Here is an 18081-nt window from a genome sequence, read left to right on the forward strand (position 1 = left end):
CATTAAAATGTAAAAAAAAAACGTAACTTTGGTGTGTGTAGTGCTAATGCATCTTATTTATAATATGCAGTAATAAAAATGACACCGTTCTAATGTACGTGCTGGAGTGAATCTGTGTCATTGGGACTGCTTTCATCAGAGCAGGTACTGTAAAAAGAGGTAGTTTGTAATTGTACTCTCACTAAAGTAGGAATCCTTGTGGGTACACACAGAGTGTGCTTGTCATTCTTCTGGGATAATTTGTTTCAATGATTTACTTCCAACTCACCGCAAAAGACATCAAAAAGCCTGCATTTTTCCATCTGGCTAAGGGATAAAAATTGCTGCTGGGTTGAGTGTTTTATTCTTGGTTTTGCTCATGTCAAAGCAGATGTTTCTCATCAGCTTTCAAATGGAAAATTCTTGGTTTGACAGTCAGTACTGGGGTGTGGCCAGAAGTGTAACATATTTCAAACTTAAAACCATAAGAGACTAATAACAGACCATTTCTGCTCTTAAGTCTGTGCCCGAGTCTCATATCAGCAAGTTTCATCATGCTGCCATCATGGTGTGCTTCACATTGATAGGCAGTGATTAATGTATCTTTTGACATTCTGCCATTGCTTATCTGTCTGTTCCTTCTGTCAAGATTTATTTATTTACTGTCGCTGGGCTCCTCCCTGGTTGCTCGTACGTGTCACAATCCGTCAGCCTATCTGCATAAAAAGGCTATAGATCAAAATTTCACAGTGACTTCCGCACTTTTACGAAATTCAAACCAAACAGACTCCTTTAAGTCAAGTCATAAGTCTTGTGGTTACTCAACTCTATATATTGCAAAATGTATCTGATCAGATGTTGCTATATGTCATCTTAAGGGTACTGCATTAGTCAAAAGTATGTTTGGCTATAAAAGAGCTAAATGTGTGTTATTTTTACACAAGTCAGTACACTACAGGACAAGGTTGGGAACTGTCAACAGATCCCACGAAAAGACCAAAAACTACGATGCAGTTGACTCCCAAGCCCATTCTTTCCTATTGAAAATGTAAATCTTGAAAAACTGATCACAAATATATTCCTCAATCTTTAAAAAATGCTAAATATCTTCCTAAAACAGCTGTGCTATTTAGTACGTACTGCACTAGGACTGTGTATGACTCAAAATAAACTACAATGCCCGTGTTTATTGTAAATAAGGAACAATGCACCCAGTGCAGCTGTGCGCTTCACTGATGTGTTGATAACAGTTTCTGGACAATAATGGAGGTCTATGTCACAAAGAAATAAGCTATGTCAGGCTTTAGCTACACGTACAGTCCTTGCTATCAAGGTACAGGTAGCAAGTAGTTGTGTGTTGCTTGTGGGTATCATCTCACCTTAACACAAGGATTTCTCATTCATGTCATATAGAATATAACACCTCACAACTAAAGGACCTATGTTATTACTATATTATTAACCTTGACACCTGTGTAACTACCAAATCAAAACATGACATGAAGTATTGACAGGACTTTTATTGGAGACTTGAGACAGTGAATGCATGTTGTAGAACATTTTACAAAACTTTGTTTGGAACAAGACTGTACTTATTTTTGACACTGGCAAAGCATGACTTGGAAAGCCAATTACTATTCTTGCATATTTGTAGGTTGTAGCACCTATGATCATGATCTTTGTCAGTATAAGCTATGTCTATATGCAAAATAAGCTTAGCTAAACAGCTATGTTTACAACAATAAATATGTTTGAAGGACTGTTTCACTCAGAGTGTCGAGTCAGTGTTCTACAATCAGTGGCGAACCTCTTCCTCATCCTCTATTTCATCTTCTTCATATTCGCCCATCTCATCAACAGTGGCATCCTGGTACTGCTGATACTCAGACACCAGGTCATTCATGTTGCTCTCAGCCTCAGTGAACTCCATCTCATCCATTCCCTCGCCCGTGTACCAGTGGAGGAAGGCCTTTCGGCGGAACATGGCCGTGAACTGCTCAGAGATCCTTCTGAACAGCTCCTGGATGGCCGTGCTGTTGCCAATGAAGGTGGCGGACATTTTGAGGCCACGGGGTGGGATGTCGCAAACGGCGGTCTTGACATTGTTGGGAATCCATTCAACAAAGTAGCTGCTGTTCTTGTTCTGTACGTTCAACATCTGCTCATCCACTTCCTTCATTGACATACGGCCGCGGAAGATGGCTGCCACGGTGAGGTAGCGTCCGTGGCGAGGGTCGCAGGCCGCCATCATGTTCTTGGCATCGAACATTTGCTGTGTGAGCTCTGGCACGGAGAGGGCGCGATACTGCTGACTGCCCCTGCTGGTGAGGGGCGCAAAGCCCGGCATGAAGAAATGCAAGCGGGGGAAGGGCACCATGTTGACAGCCAGCTTACGGAGGTCAGCATTGAGTTGGCCAGGGAAGCGGAGACAGGTGGTCACCCCGCTCATGGTGGCTGACACCAGGTGGTTGAGGTCTCCGTAGGTAGGTGTGGTCAACTTCAGGGTGCGGAAGCAAATATCGTACAGGGCCTCATTGTCAATGCTGAAGGTCTCATCTGTGTTCTCCACTAGCTGGTGCACAGAGAGAGTGGCGTTGTAAGGCTCCACCACAGTGTCAGACACCTTTGGGGAAGGCATGACACTGAAGGTGTTCATGATGCGGTCAGGGTACTCCTCGCGGATCTTGCTGATGAGCAGTGTACCCATTCCTGAACCTGTGCCTCCCCCCAGTGAGTGGGTGAGCTGAAAGCCCTGGAGGCAGTCGCAGTTCTCAGACTCTTTCCTCACCACGTCCATGACCGAGTCCACCAGCTCAGCTCCCTCGGTGTAGTGACCCTTGGCCCAGTTATTTCCTGCTCCACTTTGACCTGTATGATACATATAATGTTGAAAGACAAATAATGTTGGACAGATAATGGTGCCACTTTCTGCTAAGGCATGCTTTACGGGTGTATTGTAACAAATGTCTTCATTGATGGGTTGCCATAATATTTCGTTCATTCATAGTCCTGAGTGGATGATCCTAATCAATTTGGTGATCCCATAACTTTACCTCTAATGCCACCATTAGATTGACATTTGTGTTTATGAGTGAAATGTCTCAAAAACCTTTGAATGAATTGCCATGAATTTTGTTTTGGACATTCATGTTAGAAGATTAATTCTAATCAGCCCCAGCTGTACTTTGTATTAAGTGCCAATTATTATAGTAAAGTGTACATGGTTAGAACGCTGAATTAAATGGTGAATATGGTAAACATCTACTAAACATCAACATTGTTATTGTTAGCATGTTGCAATGCTGACGTTAGCATTTAGCTCAAAGCACTACTGTTCCTAGGTAGAGCCTGACAGATCCGCTATTATGGCTGGTTAACAAACTGGCAACCCTAATGTTTGTCTTTGAGTGGTAACTTCATATTTAATTGAATATTCAATTTAATTCAATTTATTTTGTACAGCCCAAAATCACAAATCACAAATTTGCCTCAGAGGGCTTTACAATCTGTACACATGCGACATCCTCTGTCCCGGGACATATGGCCATACTTTGGCGAAACACCTGAATGCTGATGTTAATTTTGACATTTCTTTCTCAGTTCATGGTTGAAAATGGCTTGAAACACTATCTACGTTTTGAAATCAGCCCTAATCTTGCACAGCACAATCCTGTTCTCTCTTTTCTGTGGATTGGAAATTAAACTGTCAGCACATTACAAAATCTGGTGACATTAGACCGATGCTCTGGTGATAGGAACGTGCTTTCCTAAACTGTGACAACTGTAGATGAAGCATTAATTTGTTTAATTCTACCCGTTTAGCGGGTTGCTAGTTAGCTAGCTAACTTTAGTTTACTAGTTCCACCATATTTTCATGCTAACTTTACACTGGTAACAGAAAATGAGCGAAACAGCGGGCTGGTGGCTGCCCGCCATTAGGTGACTACAGCCGGAAGGAGAGAAGACCACCATTCGAGTGGCTACAGCCATGAGGGTCTCTCTCTTTAACTGGCACCCAAACTCCTCCAGGCCAAGTAACGTTGGTCTCCCAGCGGTGAGGAGTGAGGCGGAGGGAACCTGTCTCGTCAGTGCACTATGTCATATCACTATTTTCCAAGCTACTTTAGCTGTCATCGAGGCTTTTGTCATACAGAACTGGGCGTCTCACAATCTCACTCCTAACACGTCAAACACCAATGCTTGTCAGTGGCCCGAAGCTTCTGGCTTCGGGCCACTGACTTTTTAGACGTGTCAGGGACAGTGTGTATATGTCTACTCCTTACATACATACTGCGTCTTTTCAAAATAAACTTCTGTCAGGTTAAGAAAGAGAGTCTGGTCGACATTAACTTGACTGACTAGAGACTTATTAGTTTTGCACGGGACACAAACAGCAGCTTCCTGTGTTTGTTTGACCCATCCGCCTTATTTAAAAAAAATATGCATTGGGTGGGCTGTGGCTCAGACCTCGGTGTGAAGTTACACTTTAATGAATTATTATGATCTGTAACGCATTCATAAATCATGTATTAACCATTAATGAAGCCATTTGTTACAACATATTCATGACAACCTTTGTAAAGTTCTCACTGAAATACCCTAAGTTATTTATTATAAATGAGAAATTCTGAAAATTAAGCATGTGTAATTTTTAGTAAAAGTAGTTAGTTCTTTAGCTCTTTAATAATCGAGACATGTAAATGAAATCCCTGGTAAACGATAATTCTATAACAGAGAGTCATCCTGTAGAGTTCATTGGCCCATGAATCCTCATTTGTGAGCAGCACTGCAGCATCACCTCCTTGTAGATTTATTTTTCGCTGAGTCACCACGAGAGCTGTCTCAGACTGACTCAGCTGCACATGGACAATGCCTCACACTACTGGCACATCGCTGAGAGGCTGCAGAAGCTTTGTGCTGGAAATACGCAGTGCTGTCAAGCCCTCAGTTGAAACTAAGCACAGCTCCATAGGATATGACAGCGGCTGCTGACACACAACTTACACTGTATGCGCATGTTGCTTCAGGATGAGTGGTGACATTGTGTGATTTATTGTCCACTCACCAAAGACAAAGTTGTCAGGCCTGAACAGTTGTCCGAATGGGCCCGAGCGTACCGAATCCATGGTTCCTGGCTCCAGGTCGACCAGAACAGCACGGGGGACATATTTGCTGCCTTTGGACCAAAAAAAGAGGAGAAGATAGAGGGACAGAGAGAGGTAATGGATGGAAGGGTGGAGTAAGATATCGGCAGTCTCAGTGTACATGGTGTCAGAACATCTGTAGTCAACCACGGAAGAAATTATTTTCAAATTGTTGGATACTGGGTTTAAATGGGTTTAAATGATGTTTGCTAATGTAATCGTTTAGGTAAACAGTCTTTTGTTTAAAGGACGCTACAGCCCGTCCATCAAGCTGGATATTAAAGACTGAATGGAGCCTTCTATTGTTTTTTTCATGCACCTTACTTTGTTCCTCTTTCTTCGTCTGTAACCCTTCTTCTAAGCAAACTGCTGCAGTATGCTGCACAGCTTATACTAGACCAGTGGGGCTTTATAAATTGCGAGCTCTGCAGAATGCATTTAAACAAAGCATTCGACCCACACCTTTTTTTCCTCTCTTATACTGCCTGGTTAAGTCTTAATGTTGCTTGCCTCTGTACACTACTGCCATTCTATTCTCTTAACTTAGGATAGATTTATTCATGAGATGCTCAGTCGATACACATTCAGTAGTGACCCAGTAGGTGACACTGATGCCAGCATGCAACATGGAAACAAAGGATCAATAATGCTCGCTGCTAGGAAATAGATTAGTGGTCGGCGTTAATAGTGTTGTTTAGGCCTATATATATGCGCCGTTCCTTTAGGCAAAGCGGATGAGCGATTTCAATTCTGTGTACACACGGATTGTGTCCTTCTCTGACATGCATCAGTTCAAAGACCGTATCGCTGGACACAGAGCTGCATGACTTGTTTGTTAAATGCACGGCAGCTGTGAGGAATGACACGCAATGCATTTGGAACGACCTTCAATATAAAATAAAAAAGAATCAGACGCTGAGATGAGACCGAAGCACAATGGGCTCGGTGTCAGCTATAAAGAGACTGCAGATACCTGTGCTCCCTATAGAGAGAGAGAGAGCGAGCGAGAGAGCGAGAGAGAGAGAGAGAGAGAGAGAGAGAGAGAGAGAGAGAGAGAGAGAGAGAGAGAGAGAGAGAGAGAGAGAGAGAGAGAGATTTTAGCAGATTCACTGTCCTAATTTTCCCTGCACTGATACTGGGACCTACTTTCCCCTTGCAGCTAAATTAGTGACATGTGCAAACTGTGGCATTCAAATGAGGTCTGTGTAGCATAAGGTCATGCAAGAACAATTAGCAATGTAAACAAAGCTTAACGTGGTGGTAAATTATTCCGATGCAGACATTTGGTTAATTTAAAACAAACCGTAACACTTTTTTTTTTTACCTGAAGCCTCGTTGTAGTAGACATTTATCCTCTCCAGCTGCAGGTCACTGTCACCTTGGTAACTACCGGTGGGGTCGATGCCATGCTCATCACTTATCACCTCCCAGAACTAAGACGGGACAAACATGATCATATACGAGCTTCAATTGTGGGACTCAATAAGCGACATAACATGGGGTGAACACGAGTCAGGTGCGCACATCTGGCCTTTCACGAAATGCGCGACATTTTGTTTGGCGACAAAATGACACACGCAGCAAAAAGGGGGCCACATCACTGCACTGCCCAGCTGAACCACACCCTGCACCTATATAAACAATAAATAACCCATCTCAAACTTAACAAAAGAAATATATATGTATACATATTTAGTTGTATACATATGCCCAGGAGACCCCAATCGTATTATTTAATTGACTCGAGTCTATCAGTTATTTAAAAGAATAAGAAGTGGCGCATTCCGTATTAAAATACAATTACGGGAATAGTCCTCTTCCTAAATTGAATTGTAACATTCATACCTTCGCTCCAATCTGATTTCCACACTGTCCAGCCTGGAGATGAACAATTTCCCTCATGGTGTGATGCGGATGCGGGCAGAGTGCGTTCTGTCTCGACTTCACCGGCGTCCAGTCTTTGGTATCTTGCCGCTGCGTTTCTCAAAATCTGCACTGCTTCATTTCCAGGGCGAGTGTTGAGCCGGCGAGATAGACAAACGTGCTGCTGGTCAGATGACGCGACACACAGCGCAGCATCTCAATACCCCGGTCAGCCAATAGCAGCGCCCCAGTTTGATGCAGTGGGCTAGGGGATCATGCTGCATCATCCCCTCTGACATCACCCCGGTCCCATACAGGGGGAAATGTTGCCATGCTTTGCTGGTGTGAGGTGGTTTTCTCTGCTAGGAAATGTCAACCTTCATGATACTGAATGCTGCAGTTCTACATGTGCAGATTTAGTTAAGAATTAAGAAGACAAGTCTCAGGAGCAGCTGTGAGCTACCTGTATTTAAAAAAGGCTGCTGTTTCTTTTTGATATTCTGACCCCAACCATAAAACTTGGAAAAACATGAAAAACGTATAGTTTCATGTTGTGGTTTGAATAATGCAGATGCTCCTATGAGTTGAGAAAATGCTCCAGCCAGGGCTGGATTAACTCGCTGGGGGACCCTGGGGTCAAAGATGAGCTGTGGGCGTCGGAGTCGCAGAAACCAAACTATTGTCAGTTGTGATAACGTATACGTTAGCAAATTATCAACTTAAATATCAAATATATTTAAACTTCATTCTGACACAACGCCCCTCTACAAGGCCGGTCCTCAAGATTGGGTAAAAAGCATGGAGCCACCTTAGGTAGGGCCCTTTAGTGTGGCGTTTCGATTGTCAAATGCATTGTCATGAAATGTTGTACAGATAATCATGTTCTGCTTATGAATTGTAATAACTTTGGTGGATTCTTAACTTTTCATATAGCGCCAGCATCGGGTCATAAAGGGGGGGGGGGGGGGGGGGGGGGGGGGGGGGGGGGGGTTGATGGGACATATTGTAATCTTAATTACATTTTACAATATGTTTCCCATTGGAGTTAATTAAGTCCTGATGGGCAGCTTGCACCTTGCATGTTAGCCCCTGCCATCAGTGACGAATGGGCGAATGCTGACTTGTAGTGGTAAAGAGTCTTGAGTGGTCAGAAGACTAGGAGGACGCTATACAAATGCAAGTCCATTTACCATTTACCATTTCTTACTCTTGACCATAGTTGAACGTCTCGTCTCTGTGGCTCTCGTCCTCATTAAAGTCCATGCTTGCATTATCGCGCAAGCCAATGGAGACGCTCATGCTCACTTCTGTGCTTGTTAATAGTTTAAACCATGAGTGAGGTTTTCTGATACATTTCCAGAGACCAGCTGCTTTTTCACACAGTTTCTTGCAGTTGCCCCCCTCTCTTCTCACATGAATCCCGTGCCCTTTGATTTGTGGACACACATCAAATAGTTACATTATTGGATAACTAACCCCTGTTTGGTCTGTAACCCATTTCATCATAGCATTGTGGTTACTGGAATAATTCTGCACTTCATGACACAACAACGTGCCATGTTTGTGGACATAAACAAGTGTGAGCTGTGCGGAGAGGTCTGGCTGTGTGTGCGGATGGCAAAGACTAAAAAACAAGCAAACAAAAACTATCAAAACAAAGTCACATCCACTCATCTCGAATAAGATCTTGTACCAGTAGTGGGACAACCTGCTTCATGACTGTTTATTTATAGAACAATTAGCACAGCGGATAAGCTCTTAGATTATAATTGTGCATTTTATGAGAAAAGCATGAAAGTAATAACTTAGTTGATATACCATAAGGTTTATTTTCAGATGTCTGCATCAGAAGGTGTTTGTACAGTAGTGCTTGAAAAGCAGTGGTTGGTGTAGATTGCAGTGGTGCCAGCAGCTTTAAAACGTTGTGGCAAAATGGAGCCAAGGACGTTCGCCCCCTTGAGATCTCTAGTACACCTAACGAGGAAGAAAAAAAACATCTCATCATGTCGCAGTTGTATTACAACCACATTCATCTGCCACTACCCAGTTTGTCCCTTGCGGTTGTCACTTGCCTGCAAAATCCTTTTTATAAGTGTGTTTCAATTGACAACATAACGAGAGAAAGCTGAGCATGATTGGCTACAAATGAAACATGCCAGCTAGCTAAAGTTACATAATTAACTTACCATAGATTGTTGTTTGTTGGCTTTGAATGGAGATAAAAGGTATTTCTCCCTGGCTGCTCAAACATAAATCCATAGGCTCTCTTTGTCAATGTTCAGGCTGCAGGCAAAAGTGGCCCAAATCCGATTTATTTTTTTGTGCAGATGTGACTGAAATCTGTTCTCTTTAGAACACGGTGAACAGCACAGGATCACATGGAATCTGGTCTTTTCCATTCTGATTCGGGGCCACTTTCATATCTAGTCCTAAATTAGACACAATCAGATTTTTTTCCAATGACATTACACTTTAGACTGCTAAAAGTAGTCCTTGAAATGTCACAACGCCACCACTCCTGGTTATGACTCAGCAAGCTCACACTCCTCCGGACAAAAGTAGCAGCCATTGCTCCACAAAAAGCCATAATAAAAAAATGTAGCTCTCCTCCTCCACAAGTTTGCTGGCTTCTACTGGACATCAATTTATTATTGATACTGCAAACATTGGCTTCAGCGCCTCCATGTTTACATCCATACAAAAGCTCGCTGGCTGTCCTGTCTTTGTTATTGCTCTTGTGCACATGCGGGTCACTTCAGCACTGTGACCAGTTCACACTGTAATCTGATACAAGCCATGTTTCAAAAATAATGTGAGCAGCCAAACAAAATCAGATCTGAGCAAGAAATCATATTTGAGCACTATAGGCAATAATATATATATTATACAACAATTATACAATATATTATTGTTATATTATACTATGACTTATGTTTGACTTCTGTTAACATACTATGTGTTTAATTTTTCATGACTTTTTGGTCATACTATACTAAAACCTTTTGAAGTACCATACTATGATGTTTTAGGACATTTGTAGATGATACTATATACTATACTGTAACTTTTTATTGAAATACTATCATATGACTTTTTAGACATACCTTTCTCTGACTTTTTTCAACATAATATGCTATGACTACTTTTTACATACTATAAAATGACTTTTTCGACATACTATATTTTGACTTTGTTCAACATACAACACTATACTATGGCTGTTGCATAGCCTTTCTCTACAAGCTATGTGACTTGCATGACTTTTTTCAACATATGACAACACAACAATGACTTCTTTTGTCATTCCATACTCCACCATACTCTGATGTTTCATGACTTCTTTCAAAATGTGAATCTTTTGACATGCTAAAGTATGATTTCTTTAAAGATACTATATATCAATAACAATAGACCTATTAAAGGATGACATATTTTCATACTATACTTTTTAAAAAGAAATTTTATGCTACATGTATGCCAAACATGCTACATTGTTTGGCATACACTAATTAGATTTTTATCTTCATATATGCTACCATTTTTATTATGCCTTTTTTGGCATACTATACTATTCTATTTTATTCTTTACATTTTTTTAACATACTACACTGACTTTTTACTGACTTTTATGACTAGATATACTGTGACTTAATTCATCATACAATACTATTCGATGACTTTTGCATAATTTTAATTGACATTACTTTCTCCTAATAATTTACCTTGATTTTTTTATGACTTCTTAATACTTTATACCTTATGATGATTTTTATGACTTTTTAAAGAAATACAATACAATGTTTTAACATACTATTCTCTGACTTACTTTTTGTGACTTCTTTTGACTTTTTCATGATTTTCTGACATAGTTTACTAGAATCTTTTTTTTTTACTTTTCTGGAGATACTACTGTATACTATGACTTTGTCAACATATTGTACAATGAGTTTTTAACCCCGAAGTCTTTGTGCGTTCTCGCCTCGCAGGTTTCCATGGCTCGTGGTTACATCTGCACCCTGGTCCTTCCTCCCGCCATGGCCCTGCTGACACCCACTGCTAATATCATTTGTATTATTACTCACGTTACTATTTATATTACTAATGCCATTAACGCACATTACTGACTTTGCTTCTTCACCTGAGTGACTTTTTTTAACTTCCTATAGTATAATTTTTTTTTAACTATACAACAACTTTTGGGGATAAACTAGACTATGACTAATTTTTTTTCAACATACTATATGACTTTTTATTGATTTCTTTCGACATACTATAACTATAAAATGCCTTTTTCATGACTTTTTATCAAAATACTTAACTTTTTTGACAAACAATATCAGCTTTTGCACTCCAGCCGATCCGTCACTATACTTTTCTTTCTTCGTTCATGAGCCTGTACATTTGTTGCTTTACCTCATTTACAGGTGCCGTTGATTTCCTCTGACAATAACATGCGGAAAAATACAACATGAGCGAATGAAACATCATGTTCTTTCTCACAATAATCTTGAATTTTTGCCTTGCATCATTGGGGTAAATTTGACCGTTGGGTGGTTTGTTTATTCGCCCCAAACAGCCAAAGATGTTATCTTGTCTTAGCTGTAAGCTAGCTAGCAACAGATGCAGCAACTATCCGTTTGTGTGTGTTTGTGTGGTCGTTCAGCTTCCGATTGACCCCATAATTCACAAGGAACTCCAGTTCTTTTATTTTCCTCCATACATGCTTAAGATGCAGGTTCATGGCAGCTGTTCCTGCCTCAATCTTCTTCTTTCACACACGTTTCTGCTGAGCTGCAGGCGGTTTGAATCTGAATCTTTGTGCATGACGGCACAAGGAGAGAGGTGGTGAGTCCAATACAGCCTTCTGAAAAAGTGAACGGAAATGTCCCGTGTTTTTTTGTTCTTTACCAAGTTACTTCTTTTTTTCTTTTATATACAAGTGAAAAAGATGTGACTGATGCTTTGCATGGGATACTTGTAATAAAATCCATGAAATGTTATAAAATCAAGCACTCACTGATATCAATAGTTGATCAATAAATAGTGGTTTATTTTAACAACAGGTATGGCTTATATACAAGTGCATTTATGTCCGTTAAAACAAAAACAAAATAAAACCAAACAGTCAGAAATTATAAATGGTACAATCCATGGTTTTTACATTCATTCAAATCTCCCATCAGGAGATTCTGAGTCGCACGGTTGAGAGAAGCAAAACCTGAACTGTGTACACTGGGGACTTCATGTCTCTGAGAGTTTTATCTAAGTTCAAAATGATTTATCAGTCCATGTTACGATCTATGATCCTTCATCTCATCGACGCCGGGAGTTTCCACACATTTACTATTTACAAAGGCATAACCCATTCGTCTTTTTTTTTGCTTTTCCACCGAGGCGATCACTGTCTCCTAATCCACCGTATCGCTGGTGCTAACGTTGCTTTTACTGATTTTTTTTTTACCTTAATTTTACTCCAATAAAAACACTCCCATCAGCAACCTGAAATAGCTGCATGGGAGTCGTGAAAATGGAAGCAGCTGATCTTAGCGAAGACACACGGTCTGTGCTGTGTCAATGTCCAAACACTGGTGTTGCACACACGATTCATTTCTGCAATACGCACACTGAGACAGAGAGACCAACACTCACGGACAACGAGGACTCTGAGTAATGTGTAGCTATACCGACCACTGCAGTCAACCCACTATTTACTGCAGATGCCAAGAATTCATAGTGAAAACCAGGGTCAACACCCTCTTCCACAGAGTAGATTACACGTGGGTCTATTGCAAAAGTGAATGTGTTATTTGAAATGTATGTATTCAAAATCCCATTTCCCTTTTTCTTTACCGACAAAGAAGCCAAGCTCCACCAAATTTGACATCACATGATTGCAGGGCATTGTGCTTTGAGGCTTAGCAGCATGGCATGTTAGGCTTTAAATGTTCATATGAATCTTTCACTGAATGGAAGAATGTTGACTTGATGATCTATTGAAAGACCAATAAATCAATTGAAGAAAAAAAAAAGAGCTTCCATATGTTGATTCAAGCTGCATTTGTGGAGAAAAGAAAATGAAAGAAAGAAACACAAGCAGGTTTCTCCCTCATTCAGATACCTACACATATGTAGTGCCTTTGTCAGTGCACATTTGACATAGATGAAAGCAAAAGAGGATATTGGTGAGTAATGCACCTTTAAGGTTTTTCATAAGTGTACCACAAGATTGTGTCGATAACACAAGCCTTGGACTCCTGAATGACCCCTTTAAAAGGTCACGAATAATCCCTGTATCAATGTTATTGAGTGTTTCATCACATTTGAAAGGACAAGACATCATTCAGTTGGCTCTTGAGTTTTACAGTAAAGTGTAATTATTATTATTGTTATTATCATTATTATTGTTGTTGTAAACAGTGATCTATCCGTAATCATACATCTTCCTCCGACAAATATTACAACCTCAAAAGCATGAAGTGTGTAGCTACAACGGTCAAGTTACACACAAGTCAAGTATAATGCTATCCACAGCTGGACAGTGTTTGTCATGAATGAGGTTTATCTAACTATAAATAAAGATTTGACCTGCATTGAATCATTTTGCGTTTTTTCTTTTTTTTTTTTAAAAGTAAACTTAGTTGTGCATGTGAATACATGAACACATTGACGTACATGAACTATGTAAATGCCACAACATGATTTAGAAAACACTGAAAGTTCGCGATGCTGTGACAGTTGGCAGTCATATCAAACATTTCGTCATCCGTCGGTTTTATTTTCAAAAATAGCTTTTTGTGTCTTTTTAAGGTTTGCTTTTAAAGGTTTGTTTTACTGACACGTTCACAATTATTTTCATGCTTTGTCCCAACTGCAAAGAATAAGGTGGCACCACAATGAGGCACCGCAAATACTGTAAGAATGTGGTATAGCTTTGTACAATAAGGGCACGCCATGGGAGATTATTCAAAAATAATACTTTGAATTAAAAAGAAAAGACTGAATCAAGCTCAACAACTAATTATGCATTTACTTACAATATCACATTTACAGATAAAAGCATTTGCATCCCCTAAATTCCATCACGATTGGAAAAATAAAAGTTTCTTCAAGCCAACAAAATATGGGTCATTCTTCTGTGATCGCTGATCATACAATGAACAACGTGTTGATGAAAGCTATTTCGCAATCTCGATCTCATCGCTCAATTCCAATTAATCAAATGATGATATAGCTTTCAGTCTTTTATTCATTTGATAAACAATTTACTTCTATTATACTTCTGAACTTTGAAAAAGGGTTCATCTGATTCACTTAAATCCACATACAGTCTATGGCAGGGGACTGCACTTAACAGTATTTCCCTAAGCAGGCAAATACTGTATTTATACTAATTTTTTTGGCACTATATCTACATTTAATTTTGGTCAGAGTAGTTTTTGGCGTTGTATTCAGAAAAATCCCTCCAATTTCAATTTTACCTCTGTAACTGCAAAAGAAATATGTTGCAACATTCAGATTTTTTTTTTGTCCACACAAGTAAGGCAACATTTGTATGCAAATATGTTAGACGGACATTTCATTTGAGCAAAAGTACCAGTGATTTTTTTTTGTTTGTTTTTTTTAGCATCATTTTATGTCTCACCAGTCCTCTTAGTGATTGTGGGTACAGTTGACAGACAGTGATTTTCCATTCATTTACATTAAAGTAGTTTGAAGGCTGGTGATTTCCAGTGACATTCAAAAAGAGCAGAGGACGCTGCCACATTGTCACAAAACAGCCTCTGGCACTCTCTCACTTGCGTGGTCTCGTTTATTGGCTAAATACAGGAAGGGGGGGGACGGGCGGACGGGGACATTGAGAAACATACGGTATCTCTGTAAGACGCGTCTACTCAACTCCGGGTGGGGACAATCTTCAGCAAGGGTCTGAAGTCTTGAGTAGGACAGTTGGTGCCCCCCTTCCTCGCCCCCTTTGTCGGTTACTTATGTGGCATGGGCTGCTTCCTCGTGCAACCGTAAAGCTTCTTCTTCTGGCTGCAGCTATGGATCATAACGAATCCACGCCATTGACAGTGTCGTTTTCTGTGATGGCACTGTCACTGTTGAGAAGGACACCAGAGTCTATGGGGGAGGAGACAGTGCAGTCCATTAGAGGGGAGGGAGTCGCTTCTGTGGAGCCCGAATCTGTGATGGGAGTTGGTGCTGGGGCGAGGGGAGCAGCTGAATCCTGCGCCGGCTGAACAGTCAGAGCGGTAGCTTCTGGAGAGGAGGTGTGCACAATGTCTGTGACGGGGAGAATGGTGGGAACATGTTCAGTTGTGTTGACAGCATCTACGATAGGGGGAGTGGAAGAGGCCGCTGAGGGCGTATGGCCCGAGTCAACGGGTGGAGGAGGAGGAGAAGGAGAAGGAGAAGGAGGAGGAGGAGGAGTGGGGGAAGGGGGAACAGTGACTGGGCTAGGGGGAGTGGGGGAACAAGGAGCTGTATCATCAACACAGGGAGAGGTAGGGTCCATCTGTGGCAGTTGAGGTTCTATCACAGGCGGTATGGGGGAGTCTCTAGGGGAAGGAGTAGGTGTAGGTTCTTCGACTATTTGTAACTGGGTGGGATTGTCCAAGGGTATGCTAACGGGGGGTGGTGGATCAGCGGAAAGGTCGTTATCAGTCATCGGAACAGGAGAGGGGCTTGGGGATGGAGGGGGGCTGTCGTGCATAGATGGAGTGGGGGAGTCCGCTAAAGTGGTTTCTGTGACCTCTAGCAAAGGTGGGTCGAATTTCAGGCCAATATCGTCGATCTCATTTCCCTCCAGGTCGGGGGATTCTAACGTGGAGCTCGGCGGGGGTTCGATGATGGGTGTGGTGCGGATCAATAAGGAGGCGGGCACAGCTTGAGGGACGGGGGGAGTGAAACGGTCTAATGAGGGGGAAGGGGAAGCGGCTGGCTCCGTTGTGGTGGAAGGGCAAATCTCACTCATCTCAAGAACAGCAGAGTCCGGCGGCGGCTCGGCAGATCTCGGGGCTATTGCCGGAGGTTCCTCGGCATCAACTAAAAGCGGGTCTGTGATGCATGGGAGTTTGTGTAAAGGAGTGGAGGACAGCAGGTGCTCTTTACTGGCATGTATGACGCCACCTTTACCCAGGGCTGTGATGGGGGTTGTGGATAAAGATGAAACCGAGTTGGGTTCTTTTGGCGGAGGCTTGCCGGGGTGCACCTCCATGAACGCGGGAGCGGGCACATCCCCGACATACGGAGCAGTCAGGTCGACGGCCGAAGAGGCGGTGGAGTCCATAGTGGACACCGCGGTGGCGGCCGCTTCGTGGAGCGGCGTGTCGTGCACCCTGGTGTAGTCCCTGCTGCTCTCAGACTGAGGCAGCAAGAGGCGCTGTTCTCCCGGTTTCCTCGGCGGGAGGAGAGGTTGACGGGTGTAGCTCTCGCCGTCGGCCAGGGTCTCCGGGAGGGGCTGGTAGCGCGTCTCGGGCAGCAGGAGAATGCAGATGATGCAGATGAGAGTGCAGCAGGCAAAGATAATGTGATGGAGGAAATAGCCCTTCTGATTGTGGAGCTCCATGATGGGCGCAGTCAGCATGCCGAAGCCGGCGCTGGCTAGGACCAGGCCCAGCCCACCGCCCCTGTTGATGAGATGGGAAATGTTATCACATGGTTTGGATTTATGATCACACATATCTAAATACCTCATAAACCTGGTCTAAGCCACTCAAATGAGAAAACGGTTGACTACAATTAAAGTAAATCGTTGTCTACATGTTGTACTGAATCATAATTCATTTCTATAAAAGGGAGCATCTTTTTTTCCCTTCTGTTGACACATCAATGCCATTTTAGCAAACAGCAGCAGGGAGAGCTGCAGTACCACCAAATGCCCTCCTCCACATGCAGTCCTTTTCCTCTTCTGAAATTGCTTAACTTCCACCACCAGAGGTCGCCTGTGGGGCACCGTCAGCGAAAACAACACCCCTTACATAACCCTAGATAATGAACATCCAGTGCTGTGTCATATTCTCTCAAAGGGGGTGGCTAATTCGTACAAGATGTGGATTACATTTGACACTGAACCGTGAGAGTCTGTTCGATGGTTTCATACCCTCCTTTAACAGGAGGTGGAGCAGCTAATCCATCTACAGGAACATGTGACGCTATGGACACCAACCAATTATGAACTAATCAGGGCATTCAAATAGGTGTAGAAAGTACGCTGGTCGTCTCTGCTACACTTGATGGATTGAGAATACACAGATTAGAGCAAACATGAACACACTGTGGACTAATCACCTGTTTCATGACAATATCCTACACATTAAAAACACAGATGTCTCACTCCTGTGTTTCAGTGGGCCTACCTGATCACGGTGGGTGTGATCTCAGCACAGAAGAAGATGCTCAGGTTGCTGACTGCGTGGGAGGAGAACATGCCGATGATGGAGAAGGCGATGGAGAAGTTCTTATTCAGCGTACTTGAGTTTTCTGGAGACAAAGCAGGAGACACACACGTATGGCAATTTATATTCAGTACCCTGTGTAATCTGTAAAAGGCATAAGTAAATAAGGTGCTTTATCTTTTAAAAAAAGCACAACATGAAGTATTTGTAAATATTAAAGTAAATTAATCTCCGTTTAAAAGATGATACGGCAGCATTTCAGCAGTATGTCAAATTGTGAAAATTGAGGATATATGCAAGCAAAGAAAGGCAACTGTGACAATCAACCACTACCACATACTTCATTAGGGCCCTATTGTGTAGCCCCTGTGGTGCATTTCAGCAAGATGTGTGAAATGTGGTAGGTACATGTATCATGTTGAGTCGTAAAAAGAAAGTCTCTTGAAGTTATTCCGACTAATTTCGACGTTGCCGTAGCGAAAGGCGCCTTTCGCCATGAAACAGGCAGCAGTAACTTGGGCGGACTTTGTCCCATCTGCTCAAAAGGTTGCATCTCTTACGAGCGTCCCGGCATTGAGGACAAATCCAGGCCAATTTTGAGTCGTAGTCATGGCGCCACCTACTGACAACAGGAAGTTACAGTTTGTAGACTGGCAGATCAATGAGATCCTTATGAGATCCTTAAACCCATGATGTCA

At 42.1% G+C, this 18081-nt stretch overlaps 2 protein-coding genes across 3 annotated transcripts in view; both read right to left on the reverse strand.

Moving 5' to 3' along the window:
* Positions 1-1774: 1774 nt before the first annotated feature.
* On the reverse strand, positions 1775-7025 carry LOC306706239 (tubulin beta-2A chain; the record flags this gene model as incomplete). 2 transcript variants are annotated; one of them, XM_079173231.1, is made up of 4 exons in its annotated part: positions 1775-2847; positions 5045-5155; positions 6448-6556; positions 6969-7025. In XM_079173231.1, 4 exons carry the CDS (start codon positions 7023-7025, stop codon positions 1775-1777), a joined length of 1350 nt encoding a protein of 449 aa, XP_079029357.1. The 2 variants fall into 2 exon arrangements, with proteins under 2 accessions (XP_079029357.1, XP_079029356.1); XM_079173230.1 differs by having other exon boundaries at positions 5045-5151; positions 6435-6556.
* Positions 7026-12020: 4995 nt separating this feature from the next.
* Positions 12021-18081, reverse strand: part of LOC306706196 (solute carrier family 22 member 23-like) — a 31520-nt gene continuing 25459 nt past the window's right edge. The window contains exons 9-10 of the mRNA XM_079173157.1: positions 17345-17468; positions 12021-16615 (exon numbers count right to left, since the gene is read on the reverse strand). Of these exons, the coding sequence (XP_079029283.1) occupies positions 15034-16615; positions 17345-17468 (1706 nt within the window). The 3' untranslated portion in view covers positions 12021-15033. The remainder of the gene's footprint in view (positions 16616-17344; positions 17469-18081) is intronic.

Source organism: Pholis gunnellus (genome assembly GCF_910591455.1).
Source record: "Pholis gunnellus genome assembly, chromosome: 14".
Lineage (NCBI taxonomy): Eukaryota > Metazoa > Chordata > Actinopteri > Perciformes > Pholidae > Pholis > Pholis gunnellus.